The 25,748-nt window shown below is 40.3% G+C and overlaps 1 protein-coding gene across 4 annotated transcripts in view; it reads right to left on the bottom strand.

The window, feature by feature from the left end:
- tmem135 (transmembrane protein 135) overlaps positions 1-25,748 on the bottom strand; it is a 544,027-nt gene that overhangs the window by 179,988 nt on the left and 338,291 nt on the right. For all 4 annotated transcript variants that reach the window (XM_043691564.2, XM_043691565.2, XM_043691563.2 and 1 more), the window contains one exon: positions 20,297-20,343. In XM_043691564.2, coding sequence (XP_043547499.1) covers positions 20,297-20,343 — 47 coding nt within the window. The remainder of the gene's footprint in view (positions 1-20,296; positions 20,344-25,748) is intronic.

Here is a 25,748-nt window from a genome sequence, read left to right on the forward strand (position 1 = left end):
CTGGAAAACTCATAGACAACCTGGTGTGAAGATTTCTGGGATTTGGGCTCCAACATACAAATCCATCCCCGAGTCCATATTATGCTACATCTGTCTGTGTTGTTAATTCTGGTTACCTTGATATACCTCACCATTCTCTGAGTCAAATTTGCCCTATGGAGAAGATAATTATCGCAGAGACTGGACATAAGGACCTCACTCAATTCATGGTCTCCAGAGCTTATTAAAAGCTATGGTGACATGGTAAATATTCGTTTAGCCTATTGTTTGTATAAAATATTCTCCGGATTATTGGTTCATTGTACACAGCAACCTTTGCTCGATCACTGTTCTCCGGTTTATAATGAAAAATCAAACAAACGTTATGAACTGTTTTTTCTTTTCTTTTCCAATGTCTTATTTAGTTCTAATTTACCACACTTGCTTGATTTGCCATTAAGCCCAAATTTTGATATTCCACTTAGGTATAGTTTAATGATGTTTGCTTGATCTTAGTTAGGTGTGATTTTCCAATATGCCATCTGTAAGAGTTTAATTATTTAAGTGTATTTTGTGCTTTGCTTGAGCTTGGATGATCATATAGTCACCACATGGAAATTGATCTGTGATCATGCGATCCATCATGCTTCACATTCAGGATCAAGAGGAGGGACGGTGGCCAGACGAGCTGCTCAAAATGATGGATTTATGAAGAAAGGGAATATAAATGAGGCACGCTTGGAAACTGAGGCGAACTCAACCATAACTGACTGTGCTCAAAGAGTCTGAAATAAAGAAGCTGCAGAATCCAAACAGGCTGCAGTGACTGACAGACAGTACACAATTTACTCATATGCAGACAAAACAATATACACTTGAATTTGAATTGAATGGAATTGACCTGAATGCCGACCCCAGCACAATCGGAAACATCGAATTGTTTACCAGACGAAGAGGTGTCTTGCACTCTTATTGGGAAAGAGCGATCTGACCTATATGCCCTCAACATCTCCATCAATGGATGCCCAAGGACCACCCTGCCTGGTTGGGTCCAATCAATCAGGGTGATTGAGCCCAGATTGATCTATTGGAGGGCAACAAAGACCTTCCCCAAAAGGTACAAAGACCTCTAAGAATTGCCGTAATATGGCCCTTGGGGCGATAACTCAACCTATTATCGTGAAGAGAAGACGACCAGACTATCATCGCCACGTGGACCAAGGCCAAGATCTAGTGTGGTGGTGTATGATCACCCAGAGTTGAGTTAAAGCACAAGATAGTTGATCAGATTTAGTGTAAACTGTTAGTTTGTAGTGTATTTTATTATGACATTAACTATGTTGAATAACACTATTGTGTATCATTATTGAATCGACTTGCAGTTTCTTTTCTATGAGTAAAAACACACTGGCAGGTGCAACAGGACTGTCACAGTGCAATATGACACCAGCAGGTGTTCTTGAAATAGAGCAAAAAAGCAGAAATTTAACGTTGTGTCTCAACTCAGTCCACATTTTTGACCTTCTATTCAATGCATGAACTTCAATGTGATTAAAAGAATGTTGTGCCTTTTGTTCTGGAAAACTGTAGCCTCATCATCAACATTTTTGTGAACATGTCCAGGAAACATGCTGTATGACTGCTCAACCCAGAATTTGCTTCAGTGTTGAATCTGATATGGGGATGATTACACATAAACTAGCTGTCTGGATTGACTACACCCACTAAAAGATCAGCTGTGTCCAAGAAAAGTGCTCCTGGACCAGTGCATTCCAGCCTCCCCACCCCCCGCCACTCTGGGCAGTATGTGGTTGTTCAAATCTGATATCTCATTGATCTTATATGTTTGAAATGGTGGTGGTTGCAACACTCCTGCACCTACACTAAGAGGTTTGGCACAAGGACAGCTGACATCTTAGTACTCAGTATTTTTTGCCCACCAGGAGCCACCAAAAAAAGTTATCTGGTGATATGAACAGCTCAAATATCCACTGCTTTTTGTCATTCATATAAATGATTAGGATGTGAATATAGGATATATGGTTCATAAATTTGCAGATGACACCAGAATTGAAGGTGCGGTGGACAGCAAAGAAGGTTACCTTAGAGTACAACAGGACCATGATCGGATAAGCCAAAAAGTGGCAGATGGAGTTTAATCAAGATAAATGTGAGGTGCTACATTTTGATGGGGCAAACCAAGGCAGGACTTATACACTTAATGGTAAGGTTCTGGGGAGTGTGGCCGAACAAAGACCTTGGACCGTAGGTTCATAGTTCCTTGAAAGTGACAGACAGCTATTAAAGGTGGTGTTTGATACGCTTGCATTTATTGGTCAGAGCATTGAGTACAGGAGTTGAAAGGTCATGTTACGGTTGTACAACTTTTAGAATCCTGCATTCAATTCTGGTCTCCCCACTATAGGAAAGATGTTATGAATCTTAAAAAGAGCTCAGAAAAAAATTACAAGGATGTTGCAAGGGTTGGAGGGTTTGAACTCTCAGGAGAGGCTGAATAAACTGCCGCTATTTTTGCCGGAGCATTGGAAGCTCACAGGTGACCTTCTTGAGACTGATAAAACCATGAGGGGCATGGGTAGGGTGAATAATCACAGTTTATTTTCCCAGGAAATCCAAAACTTGAGGGCATAGGCTTAAGCTGAGAGGGGCAAGATTTAAAAGGGATGTAAGGGGCAACCTTTTCACGCGGAAGGTAGTATGTGGATGGAATGAGCGGTCATTAGAAGTGATGGACGCTGGTACAATTACAACATTTAAAAGGCATCTGGATGGGTTTACAAAGAGGATGGGTTTAGAAGCATATGGGCCAAGTGCTGCCAAATGGGAGTAAATTAATTTAGGATATCTGGCTAGCAGGGACAAGTTAGACCAGAGAGTCTGTTTTCGTGCTGTACATTTCTATGACTTCATGATTCTCTAACTCCTGAGACTGCCTGACAATTGCCAGGACACCTAGCACATACACGAAGGAACAGCTTGTACACCAGTCGCACATTAAATGAGGAAAGTCCTTTCTTGATGGTCATTCGGGTACAGTACTGCAGCTGAGGGAGTCCTGCCATTGAGGCAAACCCCATGGCCTTTTGAATATGACTGGTTTCGTCCGAGTTGAAGACAATGAATCAGATGTCCTCGTTAAAAGTGTAACTATCACTTCAGGAATGCAACTGCAAGCTGCCAATTGCAAGATGCTACACAGATTTTTTGTCAATCGCTAAACTGAGCTTGAAGATACAAAACGATCACTGCTAGATTGACAGCTAGGGCACATGAAGCTCACTGTGCCTTGTACCAGAAAGTTATTCTCCATGAATGCACAGAACTGTCTCAATAGGTGCAGCTGGCAGTAGTGCTGCAACTCAAGAAACCAACCCAGTTTCTAGGTATCATCCTCTGCCACTACCCCACCCAGTGACCAGCACCAAGTGCACCAGGTAACTGTTTTTCTTATTGGGACCACTGTTTCTTCCCACAACTCAAGCCCAGATCCAAGTAGATGGGCTCATATTCAGGTATTGCCTCAGTCATTGGGACTTCAGCTGGCAAATTTCCCCTGTATATTGATGAATACACCATTTTTTAAGATCCATAATTTTAGTCAGCACTGTCAATTCTTGAGCTCTGATGACACCATTAGAAATTAATAACTACAAGTAAGTTTATGTCTCAATGACCCCGCAACTTCACACAGATAACTTAATGTCAACTGTTTTAAACAAAGGGCTTCAGCTGAGAGGTGACCTCATCTGCTTGGATACGATGCTAACACAGCATGGCGCCCACATATCTGAGAAAACTGAAATGCTGTGTTGAAAAGCTTCACAAGTGCTTATTTAACAGACTGATGCAACCAGGCATTGTCGCAAAGGAACCTCCAGAAAAAGTGTATCCAGCCGAAGCATCAGGCAACCAGCACGCCATGCTGCAGCATGGATTTCAGAGCTTTCACTCCTTACCCAGTCTAATGCCAATGGAGCACTGAAAATACCTATAGGATGCTCAGCTTAAAAAGAACCCTTTTAGATAAAAGTTTGACTTTTGCTTTTTATTCTGTAGTGTGCATGGGGAGTACTGAAAAAATTGAATCTGTTGATATTAGGTACCCTATTGTTAAAATAATGTTCACAAGACCACCTTTATTATGCAGTTTTTAAAATATTTAATCAACTTTAACACCACTGTATCTTAGCATGTGTCAGTGGAACAGAGATAGCCAAGTAATTAGAATAGTGCAGCAGGGGGAGCTGGAAGATAAATTGTAAAACCATAAAACCTCAGTGTTTCAAAATCTGTTGATTCAACATTTCCTGTGGGCAGAAAGTGAGGTCTGCAGATGCTGGAGATCAGAGCTGAAAATGTGTTGCTGGAACAGCGCAGCAGGTCAGGCAGCATCCAGGGAACAGGAGAATCGACGTTTCGGGCATAAGCCCTTCTTCAGGAAGGGCTTATGCCCGAAACGTCGATTCTCCTGTTCCCTGGATGCTGCCTGACCTGCTGCGCTGTTCCAGCAACACATTTTCATTTCCTGTGGGCAGCCAATATTCTCCTGCTTTATTTCATAAAATGACTAATATAACTGATGGTGAAACATGTAATATAGGCTTTCCTTCTAGAATGCCTGTACATATTATTTTAACATCTGAACATCTGATCTTTTTAGTTGATTTAATGCTTGTAATTATTGATTACTGATTCCTATAATTTATGTGATCATATACTTATATAATATGACTTATGTAATAAATCAACCCAAGGCACTTTTACAGGTATATGACATCAATGATACCAAGCTATATAAGGAGATAGTAGGTGGAATGATTAAAAGCTTGGCCAGAGAGGTAAGTTTTCAGACATGTCATAAGGGAGGGAAGTAAAATTAGAAACGTGTAGTGGGAGAACTCCAGAGCCTGGATTCCACGTAACTGCAGGAAGCAGTTATGATTGGGAATGCACAAGAAGCTAGAATTAGAAGGAGTGCAGATCCCTCTGAGAATGAGGGGTTGGAAAAGATTAGAGATAGGCAAGGACAAGACCAGAAAGACACTTGAAAACAAAGATGAAAATTATAAAATTAAGACATTGCTGAGAGCCGATGCAAGTCAATGCTAGGGGATAAGGCCTTGCTGGACAGGAAAAGCAGAATCATGTATTCTTTCAAGTTCACAGGTGGTAGAATATAGGAATCAGCGAGGAATGTAATGGAATAGTTATGTTTAGCATCAATTAAAATATAGCTCGATAAGGGTTCCAGCAGATGAGTTGAGACAGGTGCAGTCAACCAATGTTACAAAGTGGAAATAGGTAGTCTTAGATAGAGCATAAATGAAGCTGAAAGTTCATTTCGATACCAAGTGTGACACCAACGTTGAGAAGATGTTTTAATCTCAAACTATTACCAAGCAGAGTGATGGAGTCAGTAGCAGGGGACAGAGTTGAAGCAAAGACCAAAGGCAATTCTTTTTATCTTCCGAACTATTTAATTGGAGGAAATTTCTGTTCATTCAGTACTGTGTCAGATAAACCATTCAATAGACTCAAGAGATGGTAATAAAGTAGAATTGCATGTGGTCAGTGCACCTGAGAACTAGCATAAGTACCTGTGGAGGATGTTGCCAAGGGACAGCATGTACATCAGCAATAAGAAGGGGAGCATCAGAACAGGAGCAGGGAGAGAAGCCATTGCAAGTGACTGTCTGGAAGTAATTAGAATGATACCACATGAAAGCAGTCCCAACCATCTCAATGACAGTATTGAGGTTTTGGAGGATAGTCATACAACATGGAAGAGGCCCTTCTGCCCATTGAGTCTGCACTGATCAATCTACACAAACCTCACTTTTCAGCACTTGGCCATTATGACATTACAAGTGCTCATCACCACAAACCCCGGGAACCCCATCCAGGACAAACATATAAATAGAAAGCAGGTAATGAAACATCTGGATATCAAACCTACAGCTCAGCGAGCAAACCTACACCCTAAATCTCATGTACGTTTACCCTCTTATCAGTCTCCCGTTTAGAGCTTTATCAAAGGATTTGCTGAAATCCACATATCAATACCTGGTCATCATCTTGAAAAATTGCGTGTGTTAAGCAGACCTCCCTCTGACAAAGGTTTGCTGATTATACCTGGCCAGACTTGGCCTCTCCAAGGGGAAATTAAGGGTCTCTTTCAGAATTTTTGCCAATCATTTCCCCACCACAGTTGTGAGATTCATCAGTCTATAATTCCCAGGATTATTCCTATCACCCTCCTTGAGAAATGGAATCACATTAGCTATCTTCTGGTACCTCCCCAGGGAGGAATTAAAAATTAGCTCAGAGCCCCTGTAATTTCCTCTCTTATTTCCTACAACAGCTTGGAATACAACTCAACCGATTCTGGGAACGTGTCCACCTTTTAAGCCAAAACCTCCTATGTCAATCCTTTCAAGAGTCTCTCAGTCCCTCTTCCTGAACTGCAGAGTATTTGTTTAAAACCTGACCAATGTTCTCTAGCTCCCGACATGGATTGGCTCCTTGATCCCTAATGGGCCTTTCTCTTTCCCTGATTATCCTCTTCTTCTTAAAGAATATCTTTGGATTCTCCCAAATTTTGGCTGGTAGTGTGGTTAACACTGTCATAGTCTGCAAAGCTTGGCCTGGTCAGATACACAGGATTTAATTTGTCAATGTGATGAGACCCATTTGGATACTGTCACAGGCATGAAAACTTCTAGATTCAAACCTAGAGTCCTAGGAAAATTAGAAATGAATTTAGAAGGGGGCATTATGCTCAAGGAATTTGGAGTGAAAAGCAAGGTTTAGCATGAGAAAGTAATTTTCACAGACAGAAGGGTCTTTTTTTTTTTACAGCAGATTTAGAAAGAGAGGCAACCCTTGAAGAGACGGAGGAAGTGGTGGAGGCTGGTACAGTTACAACATATAAAAGGCATCTGGATGGGTTTATGAATAGGAAGGGTTTAGACGGATGTGGGGCAAGTGCTGGCAAATGCACTAGATTAGTTTAGGCTTTCTGGTTGGCATAGATGAGTTGGACCTTAGGACCTGTTTCCATGCTGGACATCTCTATGAGGATTCGCAGTTCTTTGAAGAAGCTCTCTTCCTCCCTCTACTACTGCAAATCCTCTTGCAAGGATGCCTTCCTTGAAGAAGCTCTCTTCCTGCCTCTACTACTGCGAATCCTCTTGCAAGGATGCATTCCTTGAAGAAACTCTCTTCCTCCCTCGACAAGGATTTCAGTGAGTCCCTCTCTCACTGCACACCCCATGTCATCTCCTCTGCCCAGAAGCTCTTCAGCCACGTTCTCAAACAGACTCGCTACCACAGCCACATCTCCTTCCTCAGCACCTGCCTATGGAACCGACTGACCCCACACAGACTCCGGACTACTTTCAGACCAAGAGAATTTGGACCCAACCAGGCCAACCAGTACCTACAACAAATCCAAAGCCTCCAGCAACAAGGGATGAATTCAGATTTCTCCAGTTTCCTCATTTCCCTTCCCCCGACCTTGTCTCAGTCCCAACCCTCGAACTCAGCACCACCTTCCTAACCTGCAATCTTCTTCCTGACCTCTCCGCCCGCAACCCTACTCCGGCCTATCACCCTCACCTTAACCTCCTTCCACCTATTGCATTTCCAACGCCTCTCCCCCAAGTCCCTCCTCCCTACCTTTTATCTTAGCCTGCTTGGCACACTTTCCTCATTCCTGAAGAAGGGCTCATGCCTGAAATGTCGATTCTCCTGCTCCTTGGATGCTGCCTGACCTGCTGCGCTTTTCCAGCAACACATTTTCAGCTAGGACATCTCTATGACTGTATAATATTGACATAAACGTGGCTGTTGCACAGGTTTCACAATGCTATAAACTTGATCATAATACATTTTATAATACATAATACCAGTACTTTATCATTAGTTAAAAATAAATAAATGATATACCAAAATGGATTGATGCCAGAGACCCGAACAATAAACGTAACTACCCTGAATGATCTGTTCAGGGCTGTAGATCTACAATGAAGTTTCCAATGGTGCACATTATGCAACTGTGTGCCACTTGCAGCTGCTCCTTCCCTAACTTTAGGAGAATTCTGAATATATACTTTCTTCTGTCCATGTACAGCACAATACAGAACAATAAGAAATTGTCACAGAAATTGTCAATGGCATATCTTTAATTTGTTAATTATAACAATCAGTTGTTATTTTTGCTACTTCACTACATAAAGTTGTAAATCTCATTTTTTTGCTGGATTCCTTGAAAAGGTCATAAAAGCATTTTACTTTCAATCTCATTTCCTCATTCCATTTTCCACTGAATCTAACACAAGTTTATTATGTATTTATTATTTTATCGAAATGTGTTCATAAGTCTCCACGAAATCCTGTTTAAAAACATCACAATTGTGATTACACTCAAGTACTTATTCAGCTTTAAAACACATTTTGGACGTTGTGAAATCATGAGTTCTACGCAAATCCTCTTTTTTTTCTTTTGTCATGCTCTCAAGCAGATGTATAAACAAAAAGAAAAATCCAACAAGCCCAATGGAAAAAAATCAGTTAACACAATTTTGCTTCTTTTTAAATTTAACCTTTACTTGAACAATAAAACCAATAAGGTGCAGGGTATATACATGTCCATTTTATCGGCAAAGAACAGGGCTCTGACTAGCCACATATGTGGCTTTCATTAAGTGCAAACATACCACAACACAAGCCCGAATGACAATCCGAAATAGACTGTCCAAGGAATTCTTGAAATCTGGAATATGGAGTTAGTCTCAATAATAGTGAAAACGATTATCATTGATTACTGTAAAACTCATTTGGTTTGCCTGATAAGTTAACAAAAGTGAACTGAGACAGCTAAGCAGACAGCCAATTTGATAATGATTTCTTAAAGGCTAAAAATAGTAACAAATTTGTTGCCTTGTCTTGGCAGTCAGCAAACACCACAAACTCATTGGTTCGGGAGGTCTGTAACCCTGATTACAGAACCACAGAATTGTTATGGTGTAGAAAGAGGCTGTACATTACTCGGCAGAAGACTAGTAAGACTTCTCTTAGTTGCACTTGTATTTTTGCTTGCATGAAGGTGAGTTGAGAATAGTTAAAGTTGACACAATTCAAACAAAAATCATAAGGACTATTAATTTGACCATTACAAACAATTTTGTTAAACATGTTGGCATTTTGGCAAAGGGTATTGGTAGATTATTCCAATAATTCCAGGAAAGCATGGTAAAATGCAACTAATGGCATGATGCATGTATGTAAGTGGTCTCTCCAGATTAATGCATACAACAAATCTGTTAATTTTCTGGAAATTCCAGGCCATTGTTTTCATTTGTTGACAAAATTTTAATGGCAGCAAAAATATAATCTAACATTCTTAACAGGACTTTTTTTTAAAACCACAAAACCATGACAATAGCAGTGACTATGAAGTCTCTTTAAAGGGGAATTATATCTTCAGCCCTGGGATGTGGCCATCATTTTTGCCCACCCTTAATTACTCTTAAGAATATGTTGTTGAGTTGTTTCCTTGAACACTCCAGTCATTGGGGGTTAGGGACATCAGCACTGCTGTCAGGGGGAGAATTCCAGGATTTTGATCAAAGAGGGAATGAGAATACATTTCCAAGTCAGGATGATGTGTGACTTGAAGGCAAGGGGTGGCATTGTCAGGCATCTGCTGTCCTTGATCTACTTGATAGTAGGTTTAGAAGATGCTGTTGGAGAAGCCTTGTTGACTTATTGCAGAGCATCTTGTAAGTGATACATTTAATTGCTACTGTGGGTTGGTGGTGAACAGAGTGAAAGTTGAAGGTGGTGGATAGGGTGCTAATCAAGTGAGCTGCTTTAGTCTGAATGATTTCACATTTCTGGAGTACTGTTGAAGCCCAGTCACAAGTTCATAGAGTCATAAAGCACGCAAATAGGCCTTTCAGTCCAACCAGTCCATTCAGAACATAATCCCAAACTAAACCAGTCCCACCTGCCTGCTCTTGACCCATATTCCTCCAAACCTTTCCCATTCATGTATTTATCTACGTGTCTTTCAAACATTGTAACTGTGTCTGCACCCATCACCTCTTCAGGAAATTAATTCCACACTATGTAAAACATTTGCCCCTGCCCCATGTTTTTTAAAACCTCTCTCCTGCAAGTGGAGAACATAGCACCATACTCCCGACTTCTATCTTGTAGGTGGAGGACTAGCTTAAGGAAAACAGAGGAGAATTTTTTTAGATTAGATTCCCTACAGTGTGGAAACAGGCCCTTCGGCCCAACAAGTCCACACCGACCCTCCGGAGAGCAACCCACCTGGACCCATTGCCCTACATTTACCCCTGACTAATACACCTAACACTACGGGTAATTTAGCATGGCCAATTCACCTAACCTGCACATCTTTGGACTGTGGGAGGAAACCGGAGCACCCAGAGGAAACCCACGCAGACACTGGGAGAATGAGTTACTCTCCACAAAATTCCCAGTATCCGACTTCTTCTGTAGGCATAGTATTTATACGGCTGGTCCACTTCAGTTTCTAGTCAATGGTAACCTCTTCTAGTTAAAAATCACTCAACACCAGGTTATAGTACAACAGGTTTATTTGGAGGCACTAGCTTTCGAAGCTCAATTTCTTCATCAGGTGGAGTTTTTAAGGATAAAAGCAAATTACTGCGGATGCTGGAAAATGCTGGACAATCTCAGCAGGTCTGGCAGCATCTGTACGGAGAGAAAAGAGCTGACGTTTCGAGTCTAACTGACCCCTCATCAAAGCTAAAAAAAGGGGAGAAATAGGGAGGTATTTATACTAGGCTGAGAGAAGGTGAGTCATGGCTTCAGAAGCAATGGGAGCAATAAAGAAGTGATAATGACAGTGCATAGAGAGATTATAGGGAGATTAGGATCTGTGAATGACTAAGGCTGAAGCCAGTGTTATGTGACAAAATATGGGGGGGATGGGGGGGATGGATGAAGCAGAGGCAAAATGGAAAACAGGGGAGAAGGGTAGCAAAAGGGGAAGAGGAGAGGAAAAAGGTGATGAGAGTGTGGGGAGCGAGAGAAAGAGAGACAATCAAGAAATAAGAGGTACAGAACAGTAAAAAAAAATAAATGAAATAAAATGATCTGAAGTTGCTGAATTCAATGTTGAGACCGGCAGGCTGTAACATGTCTAGTCAGAAGATGAGATGCTGTTCCTCTAGTTTGCGTTGAGCTTCACCAGAACATTGCAGCAGGGCAAGGACAGACATGTGGGCATGGGAGCAGGATTGGGTGTTGAAGTGACAAGCCACGGGAAGATCCGAGATCTGATTGCGTACAGACCGAAGGTGCTCAGCTCCGACAACGAATGGGAGCAACGAATGCAATAGACCAAATTGATAGAGGTACAAGTGAAACACTGCTTAATCTGAAATGAGTGTCTGGGGCCTTGGATGGTGAGCATGGAAGAGGTAAAGGGGCAGGTGTTGCATCTTCTACGATTGCATGGGAAGATGCCACGTGTGATGGGAGAGGTGTTAGGTGTGATGGAGGAGTGGACTAGGTTGTCCTGGAGGGAATGATCTCTGCGGAATGCAGACAGGGGGAGGGAAGGGAAGATGTGTTTAGTGGTGGCGTCGTGTTGGAGTTGGCGAAAATGGCGGAGGATTATTCTTTGCATGTGAAGGCTGGTGGGGTGAAAGGTGAGAACAAGAGGGACCCTGTCCTTGTTCTGGAGGAGACGGAGGGGTGAGGGTCATGGCGCGGGAGATGGACTGCAAGCTGTCGAGAGCCCTGTCAACAATTGTAGGTGGGAAGCCACGGTTGGAGAAGGAGGAGCACAAATTAAGAGCACCACTTTGGAAAGTGGCCTCATCGGAACAAATACGGCGGAGGCGAAGGAGCCGAGAGAAAGGGATAGGGTCCTTACAGGACGTAGGGTGAGAACAGCTGTATTCCAGATAGTGTGGGAGTCAGTGATGGATATTAGTGGATAGACTATTGCCGGAAATGGAGACAGAAAGGTCAAGGAAAGGAAGGCAAGTATCGGAGATGGACCAGGTGAAGGTGATAGAGGGATGGAAACTGGAAGCGAAGTTTATGAATTTTTCCAGGTCAGGACGACAGCATGAAGCTGCACCGAAATAGTCATCAACGTACTGATAAAGCAGTTGTAGGAGGGGACCCGGGTAGGCCTGGAACAAAAAATGTTCCACATACCCCATGAAAAGGCAGGCACCGCTAGGGAGATTATAGGGAGTACCCATTGCTACACCTTTGATTTGGAGAAAATAGGATGAGTTGAAGGAGAAGTTGTTGAGAGAGAGAACAAGTTCAGCCAGGCGGAGGTGGATGGAGATTGTTCGGGCCTCTTTTCGAGAAAGAAGCGAAGAGCTTTCAAGCCATCTTGGTGTGGGATGGGCCAAGCTTTTTTAAAAATTCAATTTAGAGTTAAATAACTTTTGATTCATTTGCTTGTGAACAGAAATTTCAACTTCAAACAGAATCAATCAGCACAAAACAGTCTGTCAATACTCATTTAGACAGTCAGTGTGGATTTATTGGACCGAATGGCCTGTTTCCACACTGAAGAGATTCTATGATCTTTTTTTTGTCTGATTCGAAATAACTGTTTCGAAAAGCTTCCACATCATTGAAAATAAACTGAATGATCGGTAATTGCTGGCTTTTCCTTACAAACCCTTGTGACCAATGGTGTAATAGCTGCAATTTAGCAATCATCTGGCATTTCCTGTAAATTTCCTGTAAAAGATTAGGGTAATGTTTCTGAAATTTCCACTCATCTTTCAACAACCTTAGGTATGCTTCATTCGATCTTCGTGCCTTTTCAACTTTGAGTATCAACAACATATCCAACACATCCTCCTGACTAACTTTGAACCTTTCTAATGACAAAGAAGCATAGAAATTCAGAGCAGGAGCGAGCCATTCAGCCTTTTGAAACTGCTCTGCTGGCCAATATAATCACGATTGATCTTCTTTCTCGTTTTCTCCTCATATCCCTTGACACTTTTAAATCTAAAATTTATCTCTTTCATGAATACATTCAATCACTTGACCCCCACAGATTTCTGTGGTAGAGAATTCCACAGGTTCACTGGCAGTTGAGTGAAGAAAGTTTTCCTCCTCTTAATCCAAAATGGCTGACCCCATATCTTGAGACTCTGTCCCGTGGTTCAAGGGTCCCTAACCAGTGAAATATTCTCCCGCCATCTAGTCTATCAGATCCCCTTTCTTCCTTCTAAATTCCAGTGGATGCAGACACAGTTGAACCAATCATAAGATAGTCCTACCATCTCTGGTATCAGCTTAGAGAACCTCTGTTGCACTCCCTTTAAATAATATCCTTTGTTGGGCAGGGAGACCAAAAGAGCACACAGTACTTCAGGTGTGGTCTCACTAAGATCCTGTACCACTTCATTTTTTTTCTCTGCACAGGCTGATTAGAAAAATTGGTATTACTTCAGTAAGATATGCCTACTTCTGAACACAAATTCTCTTGCAATGAAGGCCAACATACCATTTGCCTTCCTAATTGCTTACTGCACATACCTATATACTTTCATTAACTGGTGTACAAGGACACCCAGATGCCTTTCTGAATCTATATATTAGATTTCCAATGTATTAGCATTTAAATAATACCTTCTCTTTGGTTTTCACATCGAAAACTTCACATTTGACTATAATGTACTGCATCTGCAATGTGTTTGCCCACTGACTCAACTTATTTCAAAATTAACTTAAAGCTTGCATCCTCTTGACAACTCCACCTAACTTTGTGTCATCAGGAAATGTTGCATTTGGCTAGTTCATCCAGGCCATTCATAGATAAACTGAATAGCTGGGCTCAAATACTGATCCTTGCAGTACCTCACTAGTCACCATTCAGAAAAAGACTCATTTATTCCCATACTCTGTTTCTTGTCTGTCAACCAATTCTTGATCTGTGCTCATATAGGACCCTCATTCCATGGACTTCAACTTTGCCCCCTAATTTCTTGAGCAATCTTATCAAAAGCGTTCTGAAAATTCAAATGCACCACATCCACTGGTTCTCCCTTGCCTATTCCAAAGTTGCATCCTCAACAAGCTCCAACAGATTTGCTCAGCAGGATTTGCCTTTCATAAATCCATGTCAACTTTTTCTGATCCTGTTAATGCTTTCCAAACGTTCTGTTATCACCTGTTTTATACTAGACTTTAGCATTTTCTGGACTACTGATGCCTCTTGCCTCCATGTGTAAATCCCTTTTTTGATCCCTAATTGGCCTCACTTCTCCTTTTATCACCCCTTTACTACTAATGTGTCCACAGGAGATATTTGGATTCAAACATAATCTGGCTACATTTGAAATTTCCTAGACAATGTTTATATGGGCAAGAACTTGGGATACTCATAACTTTGATCTACAGAGCTTGACGAACTCAGATCTCTTAAGAAATATATTACTTGAGATTTCACTTGCTTCATATCTTTTACCACCATTTTCAAAGTTAAATTTTACATTAAATTTAGACATTTTTAATACTGTCTGCTCATTTGCTCAAGATATGTATCAAAACACACAACTGAGTTGCAACAAAAGTACATAAAAGTCTTGTTGAAAGACACAGTTTGTATTTATACTGAACTTTTCACATCCTTAGCATGTCCCACACCCAACTGATTCGGTATGTAGTCACCAGTTACATAAACAGATAATGTCTCATAAGCATTGAGATAATTGACCAATTAATCTGTTTTATACTGTTAACTGAGGCATAATGTTGGCATGATATTGGATGCAAGGGCTCTTCTGGCACAATGATCGTGCCTCTTCCTCAGTGCCAGAAGAATCAGGGTCCAGTCCCACCTGCATTTGAGATGTATCATATCATGTCTGCATAAATCATTTCAAAATACTTAATGAACACACTTCCTGCTCCTCTTCAAAGTATACCATGTGCATTTTTACACTATCTAATCAAGAAAATAGGGTCTCGGGTTAACATTGATTAATTTGGTTACATTACAGACTAATACAAGAATGCAGCAGCTAAGATGTTATTCAAAATTCATGGGGAAAGTAAAATGCAGAATAGTCTTTTTATCAATCCATCAGTGCCTTTAAAAATCTCAAAACAATACTGATCACAACGTTAAACAAGAGTAGATAAAGAATATTAGCTCACACACATGCGGTTTATTAGTATTAAATGGTTAGCTGAGAAAACCACTAAAAATCCCACCACATTCTCGCATTGTTTCCAATGAAATTCTGATTGAGGTTTTGAACTTTTATGGAAAGTTTTTTTTTAAATTGCTGCAGCAAACAGCTAAATAATTAAAAATACTAACTGTGGAGAAACAGCCAATTAACCAACAGCTATCATTACACATTTGTAGGCACTAACATATGTTAGCAGGATGATTAAAAATATCTACAATTGTAGGCACTACTAGCAAACCCACCAAAAATTAAATTAACTCATAATAATGAAGTGGGTTCTTAATGAACCAACAGAATTATTAGATATTCAATTTCGTAAAACAGAAAAGGCTTGGATTGTTGTTCACTTTGTTATTCTCAATGATTTCATAAAAGACTAACATTCCTTAGAGACAATTATAAATGTGTGTAATTTTGCTAAGTCATGATATAATTTTGATTATTTTGTAGGCCCAACTTCCTATGTGCAACCAGGTGATGCTGAAGAATTTCCCTGGCGTGGGCAGCACGGTGGCACAGTGGTTAGCACTGCTGCCTCACAGCGCCAGAGACCCGGGTTCAATTCCCGCCTCAGGCGACTGACTGTGTGGAGTTTGCACGTTCTGCCCGTGTCTGCGTGGGTTTCCTCCGGGTGCTCCGGTTTCCTCCCACAGTCCAAAGATGTGCAGGGTCAGGTGAATTGGCCATACTAAATTGCCCGTAGTGTTAGATAAGGGATAAATGTAGGGGTATGGGTGGGTTTCGCTTCGGCGGGTCGGTGTGGACTTGTTGGGCCGAAGGGCCTGTTTCCACACTGTAATCTAATCTAATCTAATCTAATCTAAACTAGCAACCCAATTGTTAAGGATCACTTTCATAAATTAAAATTGCATAATTCATAGAATAATAGTTGTGAATGTTAATAATGTTGTGTGGCACAGAATAGTCTAAATAAGTCAGGGAACCCTTAATTTCCTGTTCACTGTCACATATAAATTGATGACACCCACTTCTAACTCTCTTGACTCATTAATTGTTGGTAAATTGTCAGACTACTCATCCAACATACAGTGCTGAATGAGCAGAAATTCCCTCTAACTTTGGTCCTTCCTATTGGGAGGATCAGAGCCATTGTCCTTGGAAACCACTACAAGCTTCATTCCCTAACTACTGATTCCATTCCACTCCCTAGCAACTGTCTAAAGGTGAACGAAAAACTGCTTAAAGTAGCAATGTCAATATCTAACCAAGATATGAACTTCAGAATGCAAATTGCACCATGACTAAAACAGCCTATTTTGTTATCTATAACATTATTCACCTCCGTCCTATTTTAGTGCATCTACTATAAAAGATGGTACGCATGTGTGTGAGGTGTTATTTGTGGAGTCCTACTCGAGTTCTCTGATGTGGAGTGTGATACACCAAAATGACTGTCATGCCCTCCTGAGCTGAGGGCTAATTAAAATTCAACAACTATAATCCTCTGAAAAAATGAGACAGCAAGAACCAAACTGACCACCATGACTGCTTACATTGATTAGATCAATGAAACTTTAGCCATCATAATCCACCAATTATAAAGAAGTTTCATCGTACCAATTTCTTAGCACTGCATTAGTTATTACTGTACTGCATTTGGAATAGTGTCATGTGCAGGAAAGGCTTGGAAGAGCAAAAGTTGAAAAATCTCAGAATTATTGAAGTGCAGAAAGCTGGGAAAGGAGTGCATAATTTGCTTCTCCATATTGAGGGCACTTTTTAAATCAACATTTGAAGAAAATGGAGCATATTTAAAGTCTCCTTCCAGATGGCCACAGAGAAAGACTAAGGTGGTGGTGAAACTTCTGTGACAATAACCTGAGACTGTACAGCACTGCCACTTCTGTCTCTGCTGCAACGATCTGATCGTCCTACATACCCACCTGATCATCGGTACTAATAGTTCGCATTCAATGTAAAAGTCAACATCTCAACTTTCATACAATGGACCAATGGGCAACTCGTCTGTTGAAATCTTTACTGTCCCTAGATTGACTTTTCAAAAGACTCCTAATCGGTTTCCTACATTCTCCTCTTTAAACCTGAGATCACCCAAATTCTGCCGTTGGTGTCCTTATTCAGACCAAATCATGTTTTCTCATCCGCCTTCTGTTCTTTGGCCTATATTTGTTGCCAGTTTTGTAATGTCACAATTCTAAAGTTCAAATTCTTATGTTGAAATCTCTGTGTCCTCACCCAAACCTATCTTTGCAATCTCCTACACACCACAACATTCGAGATATCTGAGCTCAGGTAATTCTCATCTCACACAACCCCAATTATAAGTGTTCATCCTTGGCAGCTGTGCTGTCAGTTTTTTTTAGTAGAAAGCTCTGGTATTCATTTCTTCTCCACGTCTCTCCCTGAGTTTTCTTCTTTAAGAAACCTTAAAATCTACCTCTTTAGCCAAGTTTCAGTAATTTGACCTAATGTGAATTAGATCAGATAAGATTCTCCTACAATGTGGAAACAGGCCCTTTGGCCCAACCAGGCCACACCAACCCCTAATTCCCTCTGACCAATGCACCTAACATTATGGGCAATTTAGCATGGCCAACTCACCTGACCTGCACATCTTTGGACGCTGGGACGAAATCGGAGCACCCGGAGGAAACCCACGCCGACATGGGGAAAATGTGCTAACTCCACACAGTCGCCCGAGGCTGGAATCGAACCTGGGTCCCGGGCACTGTGAGGCAGCAGTGCTAACCACTGAGCTCCCAAGCTGCTCCCGAACCCAAACCGTTCACTGGCAAACTGGCCAAGCCTCCCCCCGGAATCATCCTGGCACCGGGATAACTTCCTTATATATTTGCTGTGTTTTTTTCCTGTGAAGCATTATTTATTATTTTAATAGTGCTATGTAAATGAAAGTTGCTGCTCACATTTTACTCCATGGGAGATGTTTGCAGAGCTCTTGAAATGTATTAGAAATACTTTTTTCTGAGTGATGAAGAGGGACACGGAGGCTCTTCATTAACTGTCAGAGAATGATTAATTCAACCCTCCTTGTTAAAATGTTATAGTAAAACATGAGGCAGTTAAAAATTCCAAGATTCTCAAGAGTTACACCTGCAATTTTTGGTCCGTTTTCTCTCCAAGCCTCCTCGCTTGAAAGCCAGTAATTATTCCCAATGCCAAAGCCTCTGGATATTCTGACTAACAATGTTAAGGCTTGCAAAGGATCACTGTCAAACCCGATTGTGCCCTCACTTAGCAGACATACCTTCAAGAGTTGAAAGCCCGGCTTTGTAAACTTTCCTGAGCATTGGACATTTAGTGCAATTGCAGCACCTTTATCACAACCCAGCAAGATCATTAAGTTCAGTATAAACTGGAATTTGAGGCCAAAAATCTCCTGGTTTGTACATCTTGGCAACATTTAGCTTTGTGAACTGAGCTTTAAGCGAATGCACGCAGGCTTTTTTCAAATCTTCTCTTGATTAAGATTTATAACAACTTGTGGGCGGCATGGTGGCACAGTGGTTAGCACTGCTGCCTCTCAGCACCAGAGACCCGGGTTCAATTCCCGCCTCAGGCGACTGACTGTGTGGAGTTTGCACATTCTCCCAGTGTCTGCGTGGGTTTCCTCTGGGTGCTCCTGTTTCCTCCCACAGTCCAAAAATGTGCAGGTTAGGTGAATTGCCCATGCTAAATTGCCCGTAATGTTAGATGAAGGGTTAAATGTAGGGGAATGGGTCTGGGTGGGTTGCGCTTTGGTGGGTCAGTGTGGATTGGTTGGGCGAAGGGCTTGTTTCCACACTAAGTAATCTAATCTAATAGAACAATCTAATAACTATTCAAAATAACTACCATCATTATTCTCTTATTTTGGTAACAATTTAAGTCATTTCCAGCTTGCTTTGAAGAATTAATCAGAGCAGTATTATTTTTTTTGGTGAAAGAATTACTCTCTTCAAGAAACAACAGAATAGCCACAAAAGGACAATGAAAAGCCATGAACAACAAATATTTAAATTCAATTTAAAAGAACAGGGCAAGTATTCTGGTTATAATTTAAATACGAGTGAAGTTCATGCCAGATCCAAGAAATTTGTTTGCCTCACTGTGGACGAGGTGATCGTCACAGTATATATCTATTTACCTTCTGAAAGGATGCAACAAAATTGAGTACATGCATAGCACAAAGAAATTTCCAGTATTTATTGTTAGAAAAGAAAACGCAATGCCACTATGCTTTCCCTTGATTTGGGAAAGTATTTATTGTAACTTAATTACAAGTGTGCACTAGAGTATCCACTTTTCAGATGAATTAAAATGAAGCAAAACTTTTGTAGGCCTGTATAATAGAGAAACTGGATTAACTACCATGGTAACGTCATGTTTTCTACTCTCACATCTTCACTGGTTGATCACAGGTAAGCTTTGGAACACAAAGCTCATGTTTATTATTCCCATCTCATCCCACGAAGCTTTACTGCTTAAGTTAATTTTTTCCCCCCCGCAAGAAGTGTTTCATTATCTTTTGAAGTCTGGTAACCATTGTTATGCTTATTAAATTCAAATATCATTTGAGATGATTAAATTGTTTGTAGTGTATAGGCAACAGTGTTCATGTTTTGATTGCTTGCTACTACTTCAATCAAACAATAGAGGAAATGAGCAATTACCTAAAATTGTCAGCACTGCATCTTTCAATTTGAACATACCTGTCAATGTTCTTTGTGATTCATCAATGAACCATGATTGTACTTTACTGTGTCTTGTCTAATATGTAAATCAATCTATTCCAAATGGCTTTGTTCAGAAGAAAAATAGGCTGACCTGTGGTGCCATTCTAACTAGTTCGCTCAGCCCAAGTCTTTTGCAAACATATTCAAACTCATTGCTCTGACCCAGAGGGCTCGAGGGAATGACAAGGTTTCAAAGCTTTGAATACAATTCTCTTCGATGGGAATAACATTTCAGCAAACCTCCCAATAATTGGGAGCATTGGATCAACACACTAAAAGACGACAGAAAACAGCAAACTCAGTAATTAAACAGGCCGAGAAATACAAAGACCATATACTTACCTAAAGAAGAACATGTACAGGGCAGCTGTGAAGCAAAACAACAGGACCTGTACAAAACATAAAGGTAAAAGGAAAGTTATTCTAAGTGTAAAAATATGCCAACCACTTTCTCTGTCCTTTCAAAATATAACAAAATAAAAATCCAATGGGCAATGAAAATCTGAAAGTCGTAATTCAAAAGAAAGCACATCTAGCTGAATTTTAGTATCTGTCATTTTCTGATAAACATCAGTGCAGGGTTTCTGAGAAGTTAATTTGAACACAGATTTATTGATCAAAATAACTCCTATTTGAATACTTTATTTTATAATACCTATTTATGATTCTGCAGACAAAAAAAAATTGGTGATGCCAGTAATTCACTTATGAAGAACATAATCAATAACCCTAAAGCTCAAATAACCACAACATGCCATTCACTCAATGATCAGATAAATAGCTTCTTTGAGAATCTTATTTTGATAACAACCTTATGACTCAAATATTTTCACGGTGACTTAACTGTATGTAAAAGTTATACAAAATCAAAAGTTAACAAAGGATTCAAGCTAAATTGTTTTATGGCCAATATATTGTTGTTTAGGTAATTCTATAAATACACTCCTTTGCATTTTCTCATGGCACGATATAAAGAAGTGGTCCTGTACTGTATTGAATAATTCATGCCTGGAAGAAGCCAATTTCAAGCTCGAGGTCTTTGGAATCTTCTATTTTTGCTGGAGGTGGGAAGAGCATTTAATTAGTTGGGGTGGTGTTGCGCCTAAACATCACAGCCTGCACACTTCAACCAAATTAAGCTCTTGTTGAGATGGTTCATAGTTGACCTGCCACCCTTGCCACTAATTAAGGCTTTTAAGTGGCCAATTAGGGACCATTTAAGAACCTCATGCCACCACCTTTGGGATTAATTCAACTGCAAACTGGTCTGTCTTCATGCAGTATGCATGACAGGTCAAACTGTGGGGGCCACCTCTCACCTCAATGGGTTGGGCAGGTGTTATCTCCTGAAACAAAGCAATCACTAAGGCCTGGACACCAGGAAGTGAGTGTCCACACTGAGCGAAAACCACACGCCACCCTCTTGTTTCATCAGTACCACCTCCACAGTTCTTCTGGTATGGTCCGCAATCCCTGTGATCCTTGTACTCCAGCAAACGTTATTCTAGCAGTAGTCCCCTCATTGATGTGCTGAATGCAAGATATATAACCACCAACAGTTCCATGGTGCTTTGGTGAGATGTTTCCCTGGAGTCTTGTTTCCACGGAAGGATCTACTGGTGGCCTTACCTGATTGATGTGTGGATAGCAGGCCTGCCCAAAAATAGACACCATAAATCTCACTCAGCTCGCCAGTAAGCAGGCCATGCCTCATAAAGGTTATGCTCTTGGTCTTTTCTGAATTAGGTAATCAGAGACTGTTGATTTCAGCAATCTCTCAATTATACAGAGAAACCAGTAAAAGAAGGCACTAAATGCCCAGCTAAGAGATGTGTAAACATCTGTAAGGATTCCTTTTGGGTTATTCTCCAACACTCACCAATTGCTGACAGGTAGGTGACTTAGAGAGAGTTTATTTGTCCCCTGCTCATTTCAAGTTCAAGTAACTCAGCATGTTCAGGGGAGAAATTAAAAAGTGCATGAAGCTGATGGGGAGGAAAAGTAAATCAAATCTGATGAGGATTAAGTCTTCGCAAAGTAAGTAATATGTGTGCACCATATCCAATGTATCACAAAATTAGCTGAGAGTTTTCCTTCAAGGTGTAAAATTAAAGCAACATAGCTCCAGGTAGTGTTATTTTAATCATTGTGCTCCTGAAACAATAGATCGGAAACTCAAGATCAACAGTGGAAGGTACAAACGATCCTATAGTTCTTTTCAAAGAAGAATAGGGGAGTCCTCTTGGTGGTGCTGGTAAAATACTAATTTGTCAAGAAATGTCATTGAAATTGTATTAACTTGGTGGTGGAAATGTCACTGGACTAGTAACACAATGCCAGTTCTGGTGTGCATGTACTAGTGTTGGACTGGGCTGGACAAAGTCAGAAGTCACTCAACATCAGGTTATAATTCAACAGGTTTATTTGAAATCAAAAGCTTTCAGAAGTGACTTCACCTGATGAAGCAGCTGCACTCCGACAGTTTGTGATTTCAAATACACCTGTTGAACTATAACTTGGTGTTGTGTGACTTCTAACTTTGTTAGTTCAGGGGCGTGAGTTCAAATCCCACCATGACAGATGGTGAAATTTGAATCCAATAAAAATCTGGAATTAAAAGCTAGCCTAAATGTTGTGAGGGAAGAAAATCTGCCAACCTGTATAAACCTCCATGTGACTCCAGCCCTACAACAATAGTTGACTCTCCACTGTCATTTCAGCAAATGGGGATTGACAATAAATGTTGGGCTAGACAGTGATGTTTATTCCTATGAATAAACATCGCTAAACTAAAAGTGATTTATTTACTTGTCATACTTGTATTGTTTGTAGGGCCTTAACACTTGTAAATGGATGCCAAGTTTCCTTGCAAACATCTTCAGCTGCTTCAATGATTTTCCTTCCATCCTTAAGTCAGAAGTGGCAGTGGCACTAATGATAAAACAATTTGCAGCACCATTTGCATAGTCTCAGAAAATGAAGTAGAACGTGCCAATGTGCAACAAGTCCAGGACAAATCCAGGCTTGGGTTAATAAATGACAAGAAAGATTCACGCCAAGTAAGTATTGGGCAATGATAATCTCTAACCATCACCCCACGGCATTATTGTGGCATTTGAAAGAGGCATATCACGCTGATCCCTGGGATGGCTAAAAAGGTTAGGCCCTTGTTCTTCATACTTTGCAAGAATAAGGGGCAATCTTATTAAAAAATGCAAAGTTCTGAGCAGACTTTGCAGGTACAGTAAATCCGCTGCATCTGTAAAATCACAAATCGCAAATTCACCTTTCCACGCCAGAAGATAAGTAACAACATAAATGAACATCCTCAGAACTTGTGTTTCAGTTATATTTTTATCCACTTTAATCTATTTTTAATGAACTCTGCACTCATAAATTTCATCATTTGCAGAGGTTCTGTGGGACGGAACACTCACAGATATGGAGGAATGACTGTAGATGTTGAAATGATATTTCCACTAGTGAAGAACCTCAAACTAATGGACACTATTTTGTTTCTCCCAGACGGTAGTAAATGTCTACTCCAGAGAGTTGCAAAGGCTATATTACTCCAAGTATTTAAAAAGGCAGTTGATAGATTTTTGAAATATTAGACAGTTGAGGGTTATTAAGAGCTGGTACTCTTCACAAAGTAGTTGTGGACTAGGCAGATTGGCTATGATACTACTGAAAAGCAGACAGGTTTGAGCGACCAAATGGCCTATTCTTGCTCCTATTTCTAGTGACTACCATGAACTGCCCACTGGTAATATACTGAGGATGACCATGGATTAGAAACTGAACTGGATAGATAAATCAGTACAGCTCCAACAATACCCAAAACACTTAACACCTGTACAGGAAAAAGCAGTCCACTTGACCAGCACCCCCAACATTCATTTTGTTTACCCCCACACACTGGCAGCAGTATGCATCAATTAGAAATTATTATAGTAACTCATCAAACCTCCGATTTCTAACATCTTGAAGAAGGGCAACAGATGCATGGGAACACCACCATCTGCAACTCCCCCTCCACATCACACTATCCTGACCTGGATCAATCAAGCCTATAATGATCTATACCTCTGGTACTAGGTCAAAATCCTGGAACTTCCCTCCTAACAGCACTACATTCCAAGAACTACAGCAGTTCAAGGCAGCTCACAACTTCTTTCTACAGGACAATTAGAGATGGGCAATAAATGTTGGCATAACCAGAGATGTCCACATCCCATGCATAAACAAAATAAAACAAGTGATTGCACTGAAAAATGTACTTCATTCATTGGCGTGCTTTGAAACATCTTGTAGTCATGAATGAAAGACATGATGTAAAGTGATTTTTTTTTATTTACTCCTGGAGAAATTGTAATAGAATGGGACCAAGGAGATAGTTCTTTCAGAAAGCCAGTGCAGGTGCAACAAGCTTAGCAAAGGTCCATGTATCTATAGACACCTGTTTATCTCTAAGAATAATTGCATCAAAGTGAAATGACAATCCCTATAACATATATTATATTCCCAGTTAACATAACTAGAGAGACATTTCTCCAAAAAACTCTTTTAGCTAATTTAATGTAGCTTAAATTTGACTCAAAAATAATTACATGCAATACTGCTTCAGATTAGAAACAGATCATTGTTAGCTTTGGTAAAGCCTTTCTTCTCTCAATTGTCTACTTACTGTGTTTACGTGTACTATGATATTACTCCATTACCCTACAAGGTTGGAGGTAGATCTTAATAATCATGATGGTGACTTGACATGATTAACCACAAATCTTTACTATACAGAATTGCTAAGGCATTTAACCAATAATTAGCAGCTATTTCTAAATGCATATCAGAATCACACAGATAACAGTGGCTGATGTTGTGGTTTTAATTTTTGAATACAGTGATTTTAATTCCGCCAAGCTGTTAGTCATCCGTGATCGCAAAAGGAGTAGTTTTAATTTTTGTTCCATGGAAAACTGTTGCAATTCCACAAGTGTCCTATTTTGTTAATGACAAAATAGTAAGTTCTTCTAATACTGACATGGTGACATGATTATTGTCACATCGGGAATTTTAAGTCTCACTATCAAACTAGCCCTGACTATTTCAGCTTAAATCTGCAGACCAAACAAAGCCCTAACTTTCATTAATCTGAAGATGTAAACATCCTAACAATCTCACATAAGGAAAAATGTTTCAGAACATTTTACTGAACAGGAAGTAAGTGGGCATCGACGAGCTGTATAGAAAGAAAAAAAGACAACACTGAAGAGAATTCTTTTGACAGTGAATGGAAAAGCTGAAGGATTTTAGACAGTCCTGTAGAGGGTAGTGTCCTGAGAAGTTGGAAGGGGTATGAATATAAATAATCTAGTATTAGAGCAGCAAATAGAGCATGCGAGGAAAACAACCATGGGAGCAAAGGCAGATAGCGAGAACCTGCGGTCATTTTGACAAAAAAGATGAGCATTGTTAAATTTCAGCATGCTGAGAAATGGTAAGCAGAACAATATGACTGAAGAACTAAACTTTGGGAAGGAGTAGTGTTTAAAAAAAAATGTTGATTGCAAATTCCTTCTTTCTTTCCATTTTCCTACCTGCGTGGAGAGATGAGGAATGCTGAGGGTTTAGGGTAGAGAGAATTTAAAGGAGGTTAATTGAGGTGTTGAAAATTATTAAGGGTTTTGATACAGGAAATAAGGACAAAGTGTTTCCACTGGCAGCAGGATCAGTAGCCAGAGACAATAATCAGTGAATATAACTGGTAAAAATTTACCAGACAGGAGATGGATTT

This window comes from Chiloscyllium plagiosum, unplaced genomic scaffold (assembly GCF_037043375.1).
Source record: "Chiloscyllium plagiosum isolate Xiang-an unplaced genomic scaffold, Cpla_swu_hap1 HiC_scaffold_6, whole genome shotgun sequence".
Classification (NCBI taxonomy): domain Eukaryota; kingdom Metazoa; phylum Chordata; class Chondrichthyes; order Orectolobiformes; family Hemiscylliidae; genus Chiloscyllium; species Chiloscyllium plagiosum.